The 18,194-nt window shown below is 39.7% G+C and overlaps 1 protein-coding gene across 1 annotated transcript; it reads left to right on the top strand.

Moving 5' to 3' along the window:
• The first annotated feature begins 2,363 nt into the window (after positions 1–2,363).
• Positions 2,364–9,718, top strand: LOC115020190 (high-affinity choline transporter 1-like). Its single transcript, XM_029450137.1, has 8 exons — positions 2,364–2,547; positions 4,251–4,367; positions 5,702–5,857; positions 6,025–6,173; positions 6,313–6,456; positions 6,638–6,791; positions 8,001–8,218; positions 9,098–9,718. Exons 1-8 carry the CDS (start codon positions 2,364–2,366, stop codon positions 9,656–9,658), a joined length of 1,683 nt encoding a protein of 560 aa, XP_029305997.1. The 3' UTR covers positions 9,659–9,718.
• The last annotated feature ends 8,476 nt before the right edge of the window (positions 9,719–18,194 follow it).

An 18,194-nucleotide genomic window follows, 5' to 3' on the forward strand; every position in this document is an offset into this window, starting at 1 on the left:
AGTCTTTCACAATCTTTGAGTCTGAGAAGGTTTTTTTGCTCGAGCCAAAACCCATGCGATCTCAAAAGATGTCTCAGTGAATCGTTCAGCTGTATTAGTTGTCCTGTGTTTGAGCCTTTGTTGTCCAGAAACAGAAGAAAGCTGCTCTATTTTTCCTAATTACCCTTCCAGGTGTGTAAATTTCGTTGAATTTTGGATGCGTCGTTTGGTAATGACACTCCAAATGACTTCACTTGAAACCAGAGCGGGTTTGTTTGCATATTAAGCACAAAGGGTTCGACTCATGGAGGACAAATAAAAACTCCTCTGTCCACTTGTCTTGAATTTTCCTACGCTTGTCTTGTATGGCTCGTACCTTTCTTTTATTAACGGGAGCTAACGCAAGTATGAAGTGCCAGGTAGGTCGTGGTATCCTCCAATTAGAATGCTCCAAATTTGCGTTATAAATTATTTTTTAGCAAATGTCCATATTCATAAGCATTCTTATGATAACATATTTTTAATGACCATAAGTTAAAAAAAATCTATACTAGCCCACCATGTATCTACCCGTCCAAGAGCACATTCACCATTGTAGCGCCAAAACTGGCAGCTCTGCAGTGAGTCAGTGTTGTGGCGAGCAAGTTTAAATATCTTGTTTCTAGTCTATACTTGCATTTTTTATTAATTATTATTATATATTATTTTGTATTATTTGTAGGCTAATAGAGCAGACACTTTCAGTGTTTTAATGGGTTATATGTAATAGCCCTGCTTGTTTTTATGAAATCTGTATTGACTGCATAATCATATCTATCACCCCTTTATTTAGCCTCCTGCCATGCGAGCCACCAATTAAAGCTTGGTGAGCTGCAGGAGGCTCGTGAGCCGCCCAATGAGTAACACTGCGTGTTCACACTTGACAGACATCTTAGTTCACTGTCCCTTTAAGACGATCGCTTCAGGAAGAAAAGTCGTTTTGCTGACAGGGCGCAATGTTTGAAACAGCTGAACGTTGTGCAGATATGATTCAGTCAACAATATTATTACAGTAGCCGTTTTTCAATACAGCTTACCATTTTAACTTCTCCAATAAAGCTTAATGTTGCAGACCTTCCATGCACGTGGCTGTCGGAGTTTCCACTCTCCGTCAGTCAGCTGCTTAGGTGGTGACGATCTCCAGCTTATTGGCAATTGCTGCGTTGGGTGGTGAAATAAACACTCTTCGATCGAACATGATATTCAGTCTTAGATGTGTGCGTCAAAGAATTTTCAAGGCAAAGATACTTTACATCCACTGCAGCCTTGCACTTCGCCAGAAGCTTCGAGTAATGAACCCATTTTTGGTGCCTCACAAAAGCTTCATTTGCCCATCACTACTTCACACACCTAAGCCATGCCATTATAATCACTCTGCCAGTTTTACATCTATTGTCCACTTGATGGCGCAGTAGAGCAAATTAAGCACCATGAAGCTTCGGCCCATGAGTGAACCAATTGGATGGAAAGCTTCAATGCTTCATGAAGCTTCATCTCGCCATCACTAGGAACGGGGAAAAGGCACCAGGTAACATCAATGACGACCTGACAAGGAACACTGGGACAGACAGGGACACACTGTTAGTTGTTCCAAAGTGCAGGACTAAAACCTTTGTGAAGCAGTTTTTAGCTCTTATGGTCTGATCCTCCACCTCTGGAAGTGGTTAAATCTTTAAAGGTAAATTTAAAGCCTATTCAGCCTATTTGCTTTATAGACATTTACAGTATTTTATTCACTCACATTAATGTATTTATTCTATTTTATTAATTTAGTTTTTATTTCACAGTTTTGCTACTATTACAGTTATTATATATTTTAAATTAATTTTATTTATACATTTACAGTATGTTATGTATTTCCTTTCCGGGAACCATGACCTTACCATGGTGGAGAGGTTTGTTCAACAACAATTCAACAATTCAGCAACATAACTAGGAGCTGAAGCAAGTTAACTTTCATTATTTTCACTCTGTCATAACTTTGTTCAGTCTCTAGCACAAACAATGTTGTAAATGGCAGAATACAAGGGGGATGACATGAATTAACACATCAATATGAGCACAACTCCAAAGTGCAGGGACTTTGTTTATCTCCGAAAGCAGCATCATATTTCTTATAAGTACTAATTTAGTTGTCTCTTGGCTCAATGTTAACGATGCTCAAGATGTATTCAAGAATATCCTTTATACTTGCCAAGAATCATTAAATCAGTCGTTTTAGACGGGATTCAGTTGGAAGAAGTTCCTGTTTTTCCGGTTTGTCCTCTAGATTGTCTCCCCTCTTTTCTGTAACACTCACCAGTCAGTCTGACATCAGCTAGTGAGAAAACCAGTCAGCATCGATCATGGCTGTTAACATCCCAGGAGTGATAGCGATGTCATTTTTCTACCTGCTGGTCCTTGGGACCGGCATCTGGGCTTCTTTCAAGTCCAAAAGGGAACAGAAGAAAAGTTCGGCCTCTGGAATAGAGATGGCTCTGCTGGGAAACCGGAGCATTAACGTGGTGGTGGGGATCTTCACAATGACAGGTGAGGAGAGCACCGCTAACAACACTTGGATGGAAACTGGAACTACAAAGTTGTGATTGTTAAAGAAATATATTTTTAAGAATATAAATATATTTTTGGTTCTGTAAAGGGTTGGTGTCTTATGAGCTGGCTGCACAAAGTTCCAGTTTCCATCAGGCAACAAGACACTTTGAATGTATTGATGTTTGTGAATATAAAAATAAATGTATGTACAAAGCTGTAGCATGAGGATGAAAGCACTGCATAGAGTTCCTCCACAAACACTGTAATGAAATATACGCTCTGAAGTATGAGAGTTAAATAAGTGATTGTAGGTTGTCAGCTGGAATGAAGAATGTGAAAACAAAGTTACCCTTGATGTTGTTTATTCTTCTGAGCCAGAGTTAAGAAACCAAAGAAAGGATAATAATAAGTATTAAGTGTTCACATTTAATACAGTACTGATCATTATTTGTGTTCATGTAGACAAGATGTAAGTGCTTCTAAAAGCATTGTTACTAAGTTTGATTACACTACAAGTTAGACTCTAATGGTCAGATACAATCTACTTCTCACTAAATTAAACTCTATGAGATTAAATATATTGCTAAACAATGTAAAACACTGCACTTGGTCTCAAAATAAACTTGAGATAAGCAGCATATACTGTAAGAGTTTAAAGTAAAACCAAATCAATTATTTAAATGACTCTTAAAACACTTTTCTATCAAGTGTCTCCTAATTTAAATCTTGTTATCTTGTGTTTTTGTTTCACTGCTGCACAATCAGTTGTCCTTCGAGCACAACAAAAGTGAATTATTTGACAATGTATTGGTTGTTTTACATATTTTTTTGCTTATACTTGATTCATAATTTCTTGTTTGACTGAATGTTGGCACTCTTGGAGTTCTGTACTGAAGAGTTGGGAACTGTCAGAGAAGTGTCCGCTGTTAGTCATTAGAGCTGGGAACTCCACAATATTTATGCTTTTACTTACACAATATTAGAACACTTTTCTCATCCAAGAAGCTTCTCCAGTTCTCCTGAAAGGTGGATTCATTTTGAGTTGAAGTGAGACGATAAGTGATGTCAGAGAATCCCCATGCTCTCCGACATGTGGTAGGAACAACTCTGTCCTGAGGCTCCAGAGCCCAATGCAGGTATGCATGGTATGACACAGCTCTACTCAACTCCACTCACTCTTTCTTGGTTTTCCATCGTTAAAAGTTGTGGCTAGTAAGAGTTAAAAATGCTGCAGACCACAGAGATTGGTCAGAGAGAATCATAACTAGCACTTCCTGCACACATCAGTTTTTAAATAGTCAATATTTGTATTCACTTGACTCAGATTTAAAAGAAATGAACAAAACCTTGTCGTACACGATAGCGGACACACTACACTTGGAAGGATTCAGCTTGCGTTGAAGATTATTTCCACCTACATTAACATTTGCAATGGAAAACAAAAAAAATAGTGGAAAAGACCTGGAACCAAAAGTAAGAAGAGTCGAGCTGAGCAGAGCTGCAACATGCAGTGGAGACGCAGCATCACGGGACCTTAGGCTGAACGGAGAGAGTGGAGGGAACGAAACAATCAGACTTAACTGATATAATTGAGTTGGACAAAATATTAGAAACACTTCTCAGTCTGTATTTTTGACCTCTGTCTAAATAGCTGTTGTTTGTGCACTATCTTCCTTGCTGTGTGTTGATCCATCCTGTAGCTACATGGGTCGGAGGAGGCTTAATTGTTGGCACAGCTGAGATGGTGTACACGCCCTCAATGGGACTAACCTGGACTCTCTTGTTATTAATGGCACACAGCTCATCTTTTATTGTTGGTAAGAGTTTGAAATTATATCTGACAAAACAAATGTTCAAATATCAATGTTGACATGGTAGATTTCTCCCTGGAGACGGCCAAACTGTACAAAAGAAAATTGGCCCCTTTTGCTCAGTGAAGAAATATATTATGGCGACTATTCTGAAAAGAAATTCATTTTCAAAACTTTGTTCCAGATTTAATAGTCCAGTCACTGTTAAAAACAATCTATATTTTAAACAGTAGACAAATTAAATATAAAATATAAAACTGCACATTAGTAAATGGAATAAAAAAAATAATGTATGGCTTTAAATTCCATTTTGTGAATCCAGTGAAAAATGCAAATAAGGCGCATAATTTCTTAATTTAAATATAACTATTAACCTGTACAGTTATTGATAATTTGATGATTTTTTTTTACTGATTGTTGTTACTAACAATACTTATTGTTATTAAACGGATAACTTTAAAAGAAATATATGTATTAATCTACACTGGCTTCCAGTAACTTTTAGAATTGACTTTAAGGTCCTCCTTCTTGTATACAAAGCCCTAAACGGAACCGCAACAAGTTACACTGCCAACTCTCTAATCAACTATGTGCCCCCAAGAACATTACGATCATCCACTACTGGTTTATTAAATGTTCCCAGAAACATCCAAAAGAAAATTGTGGATGCAGCCTTTTGCAATTATGCACCAAAGCTATAGAACACTTTACCTTTCAGACATTAGGGAGGCAAGCTCACTCAATATCTTGAAAAGTAAAAACATACCTCTTTACTTTAGCCTTTTAATAGTGATATTTTATATCTCTTTACTTTTAGCCTTTTAATAGTGATATTTTATATCTCTTTACTTTAGCCTTTTAATGGTGATATTTTATATCTCTTTACTTTAGCCTTTTAATAGTGATATTTTATATCTCTTTACTTTAGCCTTTTAATAGTGATATTTTATATCTCTTTACTTTAGCCTTTTAATGGTGATATTTTATATCTCTTTACTTTAGCCTTTTAATGGTGATATTTTATATCTCTTTACTTTAGCCTTTTAATAGTGATATTTTATATCTCTTTACTTTAGCCTTTTAATGGTGATATTTTATATCTCTTTACTTTAGCCTTTTAATGGTGATATTTTATATCTCTTTACTTTAGCCTTTTAATGGTGACATTTTATATCTCTTTACTTTAGCCTTTTAATGGTGACATTTTATATCTCTTTACTTTAGCCTTTTAATAGTGATATTTTATATATATATGATAAAGAGTGTGTATTTTTGAAAAACTTGAGATCAAACAGACTGTTTTATTTATTGTGACTTGCCCTGTCTTCTTTTAAATGAAGCTGGCACGGTGTTTGTAAAGCCAATGAGAGACAGAAAGTGTATGACGATGCTGGACCCTTTCCATGCCAAGTATGGAAAAGTGTTAACAGGTGGACTGTCCCTGGCTTCACTTTGTGTTGACGTGTTCTGGTTGCCCTCAACACTAATTGGTTTAGGTACGGTATAAACATATGCATTTTACCAACATATACATATATCTGTAACTGTGTTTACAATTCCTTTATCTGTTAAGTGAAACAAGTGAATACATGTAAATTCTACGCTGTGTAGATATGACTTAGTACAATGAATGTAAACTGGTTAGTTACAATGTTTTTGACAGGAGGGGTTATGAGCGTGGTCCTGAATGTGTCCTTCAGTGTGTGCATCTGGATCTCTGCTGCCGTCGCCATCACCTACACACTGCTGGGAGGTCTGTACTCTGTGGCCTACACAGATGTTATACAGCTTGTGCTCATATTCTTCAGCTTGGTGAGTTTCCTTTACTTTTAGTTTGTATGGTGTCCGGCTTTTTGTTTGAAGAAAATAATCTTACACAAGGCATCAAAAACTCCAAAGGACGTCTTTAAAAGTGTGTGTTCATTAATTCCATTTGTATTTGTCTCTGCAGTGGCTCTGTGTTCCCTTTGCTTTGATGAACCCTTACTCCTTGGACATCAGCCAGACACTGATGAACAACACCTTACATGCTCCCTGGATTGGTACACCGGGAGTAAAAAAGACCTGGATAATGATTGATGATTTTTTATTATTTGTAAGGAAGCAACAATACAGCTGATGTCAAATACAATTCATTCTAGTCTTTATAAATATCTTCAGAATGATGATAAATACACATTTAAATAGTGAAACATTTTTTATTTTAACTAAATAATCAGACAGATTGTAGGAACAGGCTGTAAATAAAGCAACAAATCAACTGTTTTACTTTTAAGGCCCTGGGAAGTATGGGATATCAGTGCGTCCATCAGAGGACTTTGTCGGCATCTTCTACATCCACAGCCAAGAGAACTTGTTTTGTTTCTGCAATGATCTTACCTCTATTTGGAATACCGTCTATTCTGCTTGGGGCAGTTGCTGCCTCCACAGGTATTAACATGTTTTAGATACAAGGGTAAACTGGGAAAACAAATGTCTCTTAATACCTGTGTTTAATTAATTATATAAGTTTAGTACCAGGAACTAAGAAACTCCCAAATATTTATTTACTCAATGGGTGTCAGGCATAGATCAAGGAAGGTGCTAACTTACATGACAAACTGTGTTTTTTGAAAGCCAGGTTGTGTAATTATCATAAACAAATATAGTGCTGAGTGTTGTAAACATCTCCTGAACGTGAAAGGAGATAACAGCATGAAGCCAAATGCTGAAATATTTGTGTTTTGTATTTAAACCTTGTAACAGCACAGATATGCAAATTGATCACATCTATATCTCTGGATGTTGAAAACAATACATTTAGTTGTATTTACATCAGGTAAAAAAGGGTTGTAGTTTCTAACTGGCTAAATACACAGAATCATCAACACAATATACAATGGTGTCATCTGCATAATGATACATGTAATAGCACAGTATGGACAAAACAGTATATTAAAGGTTAAAAGAAAAGAACCAGAATGGATCTCTGTGGCACACCACATAGTAACAGCAAGAACATGGAGTGTTAGTCCCCACCCTTGCATGCTTATGACTGTCAAATAAACAGTTTTGAACCAAGAGATATCCTTCCTTAGGACAATACTTTTTTATAGGCCAAGACCTTAGCATGCTAACATTACCACCAAACCCAAAGAATGGCGGGGAAGTAATCCGTTTTCTTTCATCAACCAAAGTACTTGACAAATTAAACTGTATGGAACTATATGAAAAGTCAGGTGATCACCAAAGTCAGTACAATTCATCCTCTGGGCACCAAACATGTTCCACATTTACTGTCAATCGTTGCTGAGTTAATTCAGTTTGTATCAACGTGTCCGACATTACCAAACCTCGATGCACCCCCATAGTTTCGCTAAAAAGTAAATACCAATATTCAATATTCAGATTAGGGAAGTGCAATGGGATGTGGGGCATGTGACAACATGTTAAATGTCGCACAATTTCACATTTTACATCACATAACTTTTGATGATTGGATAATTGTGTCTGTTTATGATTTTCCTGGGCCCACTCTGCTCCATGCTGTGCATCACACAGTGTTTAGTTCACTCCTTAGTATACACAGTACTCTCATTTCAGAATCACTCAAACAGATAATGTGACAATTTTTCAGTCTTTCCTTCTTTTGTGTCTCAGACTGGAACATGACTTCCTATGGCTCTCCATCTCCATATGAACGTGGGGAATCAGTTCTAGTTCTGCCCATCACCCTGCAGCACCTCACTCCGCCATTCATCTCCATCATCGGTACTGCATGTGTGGCCGCTGCCGTCATGTCGTCAGCTGACTCTGCTTTGCTTTCTGCAGCTTCTGTCTTCACCTCCAACATATACAAGAATATCCTGAGGCCTCAGGTGATCAAATGCACTTGTTCTTTCAGTTTTGAAGTTTAGATTTAATTAGCATAAAGGAAGTGATAACAGCAAAAGCAAATACCAACAAACTCATAGATTGTGCAGGATTAAGAAAACCCAAAGGGCTTGTAGTAAAACCTCCAACGATTTACAATGTATCATAATACTGTATTATGTAGTTGGTACATAAACATAGACACATAACACACATACTGAGCACATTAACTACAGTAGAGGTGTTTATTCATATTACCGGTACTCTTAAATACTTGCACCATGGCACTGTGTCAGTGCCCAGGAGGCTCACTGGCACATCTCCATGTTCTAGTCCGTACTTGGTCTGTTTGGGGACTTGAAACAATCACCCTCCGGTACCGAGCCAAGTCCCTACGGACTGAGATAAGGCCTCCTCCAAAGACTGCAGGAGAATATAGATGGAAGTAGAGACCGTCTTGTGATGGTAGCACTCCAGTTGCAACGCCAAATGGCGCCTTCCCCACTTCCTGCCCTCCTTCCCATGCCCTTGCTATAACCACATGAATCTTGTAACTCCACCTTTATTTTGGTCTTAGCTACACACCTGCAAAGTTCCGTTAATATATCTTGCACGGTTGCGATGCTATTGTGGTGACAAAATCTGTTGACAGAGAAATATAAACTTCTGTCAAAGTACTCAAGGTGGTTTCTGTGGTAGTTCTTGCTACAGTAGATGTCATGATGGCAAACACACACATAGACTCACAAGGTAAAAACAAGACCAGTGTCACAGCTGGCACTCAAACTAGGATGAAGTGTGAATAATATGAGGAGTATTTTAAAGCAGGAACAATATTTAGCCGTTTAACTGTTCTTCTTCTTCCTCTCTACTTTCTTCTTCAGTCATCAGACAGAGAGATCCAGTGGGTGATCCGTGCTTCTGTGTTGGTAGTGGGCTTGGTTGGTACATCGCTGACCAACCTGAAAACCAGCATCTTAATATTCTGGTTCATTAGTGCTGAAATGACCTACATCATTATCTTCCCTCAACTCGTCTGCGTCCTCTTCTTCGACATCTCCAACGGTTACGGTGCTGTTATGGGCTTTCTGATTGGATTAGTGTTAAGACTGCTCAGTGGAAACCAATCACTTGGGTTAGCACCGGTCATACACTTCCCAGGATGCACTCTTGAGGACGGTGTTTATGTCCAGTACTCTCCGGTTAAGACCATCTCCATGTTGTCTGCCATTGCTGCCATCTTGTTGTTCTCCTACCTGGCTTCTGTGCTCTTCAACAAAGGCCTGCTTCCTGAGAGGTGGGATGTGTTCAAAGTGAAACAGCAGCTCTCACCAGAACCACTGACAGCAACATGTGGCACCGCAGAACACAATGAGAAGGAGAAGTTGAATAGAAACAACTCTCAGACCGAAGCATCAGAGCCAATGTTTAGCACAGACTGTTAATGTTCCTGTGTGTACAGTACAATGTGTTTCCTTATAGTAATATAGTTACTATGCTGAGGGTTTCTGTTGCAGTACCGCAGGTGTCCACTGGGACACATTGTCAGCAAGGTATATTGAACAAAATATAACTGCAAAGAATGGAAAACCGATACAGTGAAGTGTGTTCAGATGTTATGTTGTTATAGTGTTATGATATTGTTACAAAAACATTGTAACTGTGTTGTAGACGTAAACATGACAGACATGTGAAATATTTCAGTTATTAAACTGAACATCTTCACCAGATGTGTGATGTGAAATTCTTTCCTGTCTGAAAAGTACAACAACATTTCTACCATTGTTCCTTATAGGACTTATAACTTGTGAGTGTGTGAATACAAAAAGTGATTATTTAATGTTATTGCAATAGCAGATATTCATATTTGATGATGAAGAAGCAAATCAATCAGCAGTTAACCTGAAAGTGAGGTCTGCCTGGCAGGCTCATCTTATTACAAAAGAGTCAACTGCAGTTTGCAGACGTGGCTTAAGTCTTATTGCCAATGTTTAAAGAAACCATGAGGTTAATACGAGGCAGGACATTTCCAGAGTCGGTGTTTTAGAAACAAAAAAACTCTTGTTCTTATCAAAGATACATGTATTTCAAGCTGAGAGGTTTATCTTACGCATGTTTACTGCATATGTGTGGGTCTAAACGTTGCTTTAATAAGTACTTGGCAGCATATAACATACTTTGTAGACTACATTTCTTACACTCTGGAACCCTCGAGAACCTTGTGACCCGTTTAGGACATCCAACATTATTATTTGTGAACATTATAACATGTCATTTTCTGACCGAGGTGGTTAGTTTCTAAACTCTTCTTCATCTCATTTAACACCTTACTTCTGTGTCACTGAGAAATCTGTGCAGTGCCATTATCTCAAAGCAACGATTTGTATCTCAGTTTAGAACTTGAAACGTTTTTGTCTAAAGTCGACCAAAGAAACTGAAGTTGCACTGTTCAAAACAAAAATGCAGTTTGTAGACGTTTCGACCCGTAGTACACTTGGCTGTGAACCCAAACATCAAGTTGATTCTTCTCTTTTTCAGCAGGCCAAGGACCAGCAGGTAAAAACACTAAGCTATCACTCCTGGTTAACAGACTTGATGGACTGGTTAACTGGATTTAAAGAGTGAGTGGCGTGCACATTATGACTTTGCACAAAGAATGGGGAAAGGCAAGAATGGAGAAACACAGAGCTTAGTCGTAGTAAATGTATGTTTGCAGTAACACAGACATTTTAACAACATTTATTCTGAATATTATTAAATGATTGTCAGTGTGTCGAAAGAAATACAATGATACAATGATATGATACGACTATTAATACTACTACTACTACTATTCGTAGATATTACAGGCCTTGAACATGCTCACAACACCACCGTAACCTCTCTGCTTTTGTCTATCCCCCGCTCCTCTCATACCCAACACCTCGTCACAGGAGGCCTGTGGAACTGCCGGTCAGTTACTCGCATAACTGAGTTCATCTCTGGCTACGCCTCTCAGCAATCCCTTGACTTCCTTGCCCTCACTGAGACTTGGATCAAACCTGATAACACATCCACCTCTGCTGCTCTCTCCACAGCGACTCCTTCACCCACTCACCCAGAGCCACTGGTCTGCTGATCTCCCCCAAATGGAGTTGTTCTGTTTACCCATTGCCATACTTCACCCACTCGTCTTTCAAATTATATGCTGTCACTGTAACTAAGCCGGTTACAACACTTCCCTAACAACTGGTTACTTCCCAAACAATGTTAAAGAAGCAAGAGTCAACCCTCTCCTAAAGAAACCCACACTCAACCCTTCTGAAGTGAACACCTACCGACCTGTCTCTCTTCTTCCATTTATTCTCATCTTACCTTCACCAGAACAACCTTCTTGATCCGCACCAAACTGGTTATAGGGCAGGCCACTCAACTGAGACTGCCCTCCTCGCTGTCACTAAAGGAATTTCACACTGTTAGCCTCTTAAAGTGTGGGCGAATTTACCCGAAAATACCTACAAACGATACCCAAAGTAAATTGAAAGCCCTCTTCAACCATTTGCACAAGCATCATGATGTTGATCTCATTCAAAAGATAACTCTCTTATTGTTCTTGCAAAACATTGATTAATCACTCCAACTGCTTCTGGCACTGAGTAATAGTGGTCTGAATATACTGAATTTGAAGAAAATACACTTCGCCTGAATTTCTTTGTTGAAAAAGATGTCTGAAGATGGGTTTAGCTGGTAGTCTTGAGCTGAAATACACAATAGAAACATAGAACCAAGTGTTATCAAGTTCACCTTCAAATTTCATATATAGTGGATAAAAACGTAACTTATTAGACAGGTTTGTCTAAGAGTAACACCAGGCTGTGCAATTTGGAGATATTATAATATTTATTAATAAATATTATAATATCTCCAAATTGCCCCCCAGGGGGCGTTCAGAGGACGTTGGGGGGCGCTGGAAGCAATATTTTAGAAAGGGGGGCGTTCACGTGTCTTTGGGGGGCGTTTGTTTGTACGGCCCGCGAGGTAATTCATAAACACACGCAAAAAATCTACTCCAAAGAAATTCATCCAAATCTAGTCAGATATAGAATATAACCGGCGACTGTTTTTCCTGGCCAAGGTCAGTGTCCTTGAACACAACACGAGTGGAACGTGTCATCACGTAGTCACGTCATGTCAAAAACTTCAATATTAAACGAGACGGTCATTGACATCAGCGAACGCAACATGGCGAGTGTAACAAAGAGAAAGGTGGATGCAGAATGTTCCAGGAGAAATGGACGAACGATTATTTCTTTGTGGAAGTAAAAGGCCAGTGTTTGTGTGGACGCGCTTGCGGTCATGAAAAAGGCTCTCGAGCCGCATTACAGCACGAAACATGTCAAACTGCACGAGCTGGAAGGACGAGTCGAGTGCGTTTGAATAAAGTTAACATTGTGTGTTATTAGAGTTTTAGTTTTATTTTGCTGAGCGATAAAGTGCTGCTTGAAAAACTAAAACAAGCGCCGTCCCCCTCAGCCACCACTGCTCGAAAGCATTAATGTTATTCCAAAGATACACCATGGATAAAACTAATCTGAATTAATGTTAAAACATTAGCACTCTAGTCGGGACTTGGACCAGCAGCAGATGCAGCTGCACTCTGGCTGCTCATAGCAGCAGAACTAATATCAGTAGAGCTAACACCTGCAGAGCTAACACCTGCAGAGCTAACATCAGTAGAGCTAACACCAGCAGAGCTAACACCTGCAGAGCTAACATCAGTAGAGCTAACACCAGCAGAGCTAACACCAGCAGTACTAACATCAGTTGAGCTAACACCAGCAGAGCTAACACCAGCAGAGCTAACATCAGTAGAGCTAACACCAGCAGAACTAACATCAGTAGAGCTAACACCAGCAGAGCTAACACCTGCAGAGCTAACATCAGTAGAGCTAACACCAGCAGAGCTAACACCAGCAGAACTAACATCAGTAGAGCTAACACCAGCAGAGCTAACACCAGCAGAGCTAACATCAGTAGAGCTAACACCAGCAGAACTAACATCAGTAGAGCTAACACCAGCAGAGCTAACACCAGCAGAGCTAACGTTATACATGGAATCGCAGTTTCGGGCTTCCGGTGGAATTGCAATGCATTCTGGGGTGGCAAGACTAGAAAAGTGAGCACCAACTCCACAAGCGCCGCCATATTGGATTTATTCCCTACGTGTTTACATTTTACTTAGCTTATTCTTCAAGCGTTTTTACATTGTATTTGGCTAGTTTCTAGTGTGTAATCATCGCTCTTCTAGTTATGGGATTTGGACACCGGAATTGTGTGGCGAAAGGATGTTCGAGCAGTGGGAAAAAGCTAACTAAATGGGCAGAATCTCATTGTGAGCTTCACGATTGCAAAAATTGCGACCTAGATAATGAATAGGGGGGCGCTGGCCCAAAAAAGGTTGAGAACCACTGCTCTAGAGCAGCCTCCCTCTCCTCTGTTGTCTTCCTTCTGGACCTTTCTGCTGCGTTTGACACAGTGAACCACCAGATCCTCCTTTACACCCTCCAAGAACTGGGAGTCTCAGGCTCTACTCTCTCCTGCTCGAATCCTACCTAAAGGACCACAGATACAGTGCAACTTGGAGAGGGTCTGTGACGGACCCTTCTCAACTCAGCACTATATATCAAAGATATTGTCCGTCGATAACTTTGTTTCAACCTATGCTACCTGTTCAGTCAAACATGATCATTATGATAATCAACCCCCACAGTTTCTATATGAGGTTATTCTTTCTGCTCCATGTCACAGTTCTGGACATAAAAGAATATAATATATAATAATAAATATTCACAGAGTGATAACAGTGATACTATGTGTTATAGAGGGGATTTCCCCCAGATACAGGTATGCTTTGAGATTTTGGCTTGGTCTTTGGTGTGCCTTGGCCACAGAGAGTTTTGGGAACCCCTGGTCTAGAGGACTGATGCACAGATAAATGCATCCATGGTTTTTATTTCCTGTTAGTCCCATGCCAGCACACTAACTCAACTAACTCATCTAACAATCATGTTCTTCAATAGAAAGTAGTTCCAAAGACTCTCTGCCACTGTCACCAGGGAGTCCAGGTCTGTGCGCAGAGTGGTTAGAGTGTTCACATCAAATTCAAACATGTTGACTGACAGACATCAACACCTTCAGGAAATGACAATTGGCATTTATTAATTAAATCTGAAGTTTGCTTCAGATTTGTTACCTGAAGGTTACTGGCAGGGACACGAGAATGTGTCCCTGCCAGTAACCTTCAGGTAGGAGCAGGGCAGCAGGAACCTTTAAACAACAATGTGTGTTGTTAATGTGATTGTTAGCACTGATAGATTCATCGATCGCCAAATGTTGCTGGACAATGTCTCGGCTGACAACTGTTCTGGGACATCCCTGCCCTTCCATGTGTATACATGAAAAGCTGAGGTGGTGCTTGTGTGTATATGTGTTTTCGTATAGGACTGCTGCACCGCCCCTTTACGAGCCTAATCTCTGCTTCTAGCTACAGTATACGTTGTTTCATCAGTGGTAAGTCTGTGTTTAACTATTAAAGTGTTGAATACTGTGAGTAGATGTGATATAAGACCGAATGCTCCTGATGGCAAAATCCCTAACGATAATGCAGCATAACTACAATATTCTTTTGATAACTTGGGATAAGTTTGTACCAGTGAAAGAGAAAGTTAGAGATGAGAGGAGGAGGGAAATAAAGAAATAGAAAGAGGAACAATAGGGCTGAGGTGAGACAGATGGTAGAATTCAGCCAATTTATGTCTCTTTCTTTGCATTTCTTCTCTCCCATATATCAGAAAGAGAGATCAAGTGGATGATCCTTGGCTGTGTGTTGGTAGCAGGCTTGGTTAGCACATTCACTAATGTCTGAAACAGCATCGTAATGTTATGGTGTCTTAGTTCACTGATAACCTAAAGCTGGTCTGTGTTTTCTTCTTCAACATCTCCAACTGTTAGCCATTGATATGGCTACAGGATGCACCCTTGAAGATGGTATTTATGTTAAACGCTCTCCAGTCTTCGCTTCCATCATCTTGTTCTCCTACCTGTTTTACCGGCTCATCCACAAAAAACTGCTTCCTGAGAAGTGCTTTGGACATGACAGCACAAGTTTCCAAAACGACAAACGCCAACAGACAGTGTCAAAGGCAACAATGACAACATTTGAGTCAATTTCTGAGCCTTCTGTATGATGAGCACAGAATCTTAGGAAAGCAAGTTTTTTACATGTAACAATGCACCTGAACCAGCAACATTGGGGTCGATACTGTTGAGGAATTTTGGACCTAGTCCTATAATATATAACTAATCTTACTATACATGTGTCGATATGGTCAAACCACAGTCTCTGTACATATTTGTAGACTGAGACTGGCTGAGAACATCCACATAGGCTTTAGGTCAAATATCAACCTCTTCAAGGCCATTCTCAGTTCAGACTGTTCTCACAACTGTTACGGTGGGGAGAGGGTGAGGACCCAAATGCAGTAAACAGAACGATGATTATAACAAAAAGCGAGCCTTTAATATATTAAAAGCTGAAAGTACAAAAGCAAAACAACAGAGGGATCAAGCTATGAAATACAAAAAGAAAAACCCCAAACCAGGAAGACACGAGGGAAACATCCAGAACAAAGGTGTAACATGAATGACGAACTGATGAGGACCAATGAGACAGCCAGGGATATATACACACAGAAACTAATGAAGGGAACGAGACACACCTGGGGGAGAAAGGCAAAAACACAAGGGCAGGAAGTAATATAAGACATGACACGAGGGGAAGGGATCATTTCAAAATAAAACAAGAAACAGAACCAAGATCATGACAACAACAAACTATAGTTTACATATCTCCCTGGACCTGGTAAGGCACAGCTGCAGGAGAAGAATTGAGGTTGTCCCAGTGTATTCAGACTAGCAAGGTCAGGGAGATGCTATGACTGTCTTACTTATAAGCTGTTTCAATTCAGGGGCTGCAGTCTTCGGAGGACGCAGCCTTGGCGGTCTTTGGAGGCCGGGTCCTACCGAGCGGTCTACGAAATGAGACGGTCCGGTCTACCGGGAATTTCCTGTTACATCACCTTTTTTGCCCCTACCTTTTGACGCTCCCGTCGCCTAGCAACTCTCGGAAGTTATCAAACACAGTTGACTGCTTACTTTAGCATTTTTCATTTTCAATCTTGATTGAAGATATGCTTTATCACCAGCGCATAATGTATTTTAGACGGTGGAGGGCCATCTCATACACAGATGATGCCCCCATCAGCTTTATTGTGTACTTCTCTGGGCGCGCAATGAATCTTGGGATACGTGCGGCCGTGAAGGATACATCAGATGTATCCTCCAAATCAGGAAAAAGAAGGCCACATTTGTCTGCTGCATTTGAAGGAGTCTCCGAAATGGGACAGCCCTGTTGCTGCTGCTGTGACGTAATCACAGCCCCTGAATTGAGACAGAGCTATAATGTGTTGACGAGGATTTGAGGAGCCATCGAGGTGATGCATCTTCAGGTAAACAATTTCTGGAAGGCCTTGGTTAGAATAAATGTCAAGAGAAAGTGGCTGGACGCTTGAATGTATGGTGGCAGACAATGTGACTGCATCTACTCGCTTTTACTGTTTATTATCGGTTCTCCTTGTGCTAGACTCTATAACACCTTCAGTGTAAGACAACACGTCGGTCTCCTGCAGCTCCTTTGGCTCCAGTACTTTGCTCATTAAGAAACCTTGGTCCAAGATTATTTTCACAATGTTCATTATAAAACTCCACATTTGGCCACAACCAATGAAGATCTGATGCTTTAAAAGTTGTGCAAAGCAGCCGCCAGGGTGGCTTCTTGAGCCTTGCTTATTTACATCTGTTTCAACATACTTAATTCTTCTCAGGGTTCCAGAGTGTAAGAAATGTAGTCCACACAGTATGTTATATGCTGGCAAGTACTTATTGAAGCAACGTTTAGACCTATACATATGCAGTCAACATCCGTAAGATAAACGACTGAACTTGAAATATATTTATCTTTGATAAGAACAAGAGTTTGTTGTTTCTAAAAGCACTGACTCTGGAAATGTCCTGCCTCGTATTAACCTCATGGTTTCTTTAAGCATTGGCAATAAGACTTAAGCCACATCTGCAAATTGTGATAAGATGAGCCTGCCAGGCAGACCTCACTTTCAGGTTAACTGCTGATTGATTTGCTTCTTCATCATCAAATATGAATATAACATTAAATAATCACTTCTTGTATTCACACACTCACAAGTTATAAGTCCTATAAGGAACAATGGTAGAAATGTTGTTGTACTTTTCAGACAGGAAAGAATTTCACATCACACATCTGGTGAAAATGTTCAGTTTAATAACTGAAATATTTCACATGTCTGTCGTCTTTACATCTACAACACAGTTACAATGTATTATTATATTACTAAAGTACTTTTTATAATATCATAACACTATAACAACATAATATCTGAACACACTTCACTGTATCGGTTTCCCATTCTCTGCAGTTATATTTCGTTCATTATACCTTCCTACCAATGTGTCCCAGTGTACACCTGTGGTACTGCAACAAATAACCTTTCACACAACATGTCAACATGTCAGTTTGAGCTTCATTAATGTCAAGTTATGAGGCATCTCCCTGTTTGTCTGTATGCATTTGTTTTGTCAGATGTCATTTCAAACTCTTACCAGTAATAAAAGATGAACTGTATGCCAAGAATAACAAGAGTGACCAGGTTAGTCCCATTGAGGGCGTGTACATCATCTCAGCTGTGCCAACAATTAAGGTTCCTCTGACCCACGTAGCTACAGGATGGATCAACACACAGCAAGGAAGTTAGTTATTACATTATTACAGGTCATTTAGCAGACGCTCTTATCCAGAGCAACTTACAATGAACTAAGTACAGGGACAGTCTCCCTGGAGCTGCTCAGGGT

Source organism: Cottoperca gobio, chromosome 15 (assembly GCF_900634415.1).
Source record: "Cottoperca gobio chromosome 15, fCotGob3.1, whole genome shotgun sequence".
Lineage (NCBI taxonomy): Eukaryota > Metazoa > Chordata > Actinopteri > Perciformes > Bovichtidae > Cottoperca > Cottoperca gobio.

Excerpts from the sequence above, each read along its gene's own strand:
- LOC115020190 (XM_029450137.1), top strand. The coding sequence starts at position 2,364 with ATGGCTGTTAACATCCCAGGAGTGATAGCGATGTCATTTTTCTACCTG. Across the intron at positions 6,174-6,312 it reads TGCTCATATTCTTCAGCTTG|TGGCTCTGTGTTCCCTTTGC; the intron begins GTGAGTTTCCTT and ends TTGTCTCTGCAG. Across the intron at positions 6,792-8,000 it reads GGCAGTTGCTGCCTCCACAG|ACTGGAACATGACTTCCTAT; the intron begins GTATTAACATGT and ends TTTGTGTCTCAG.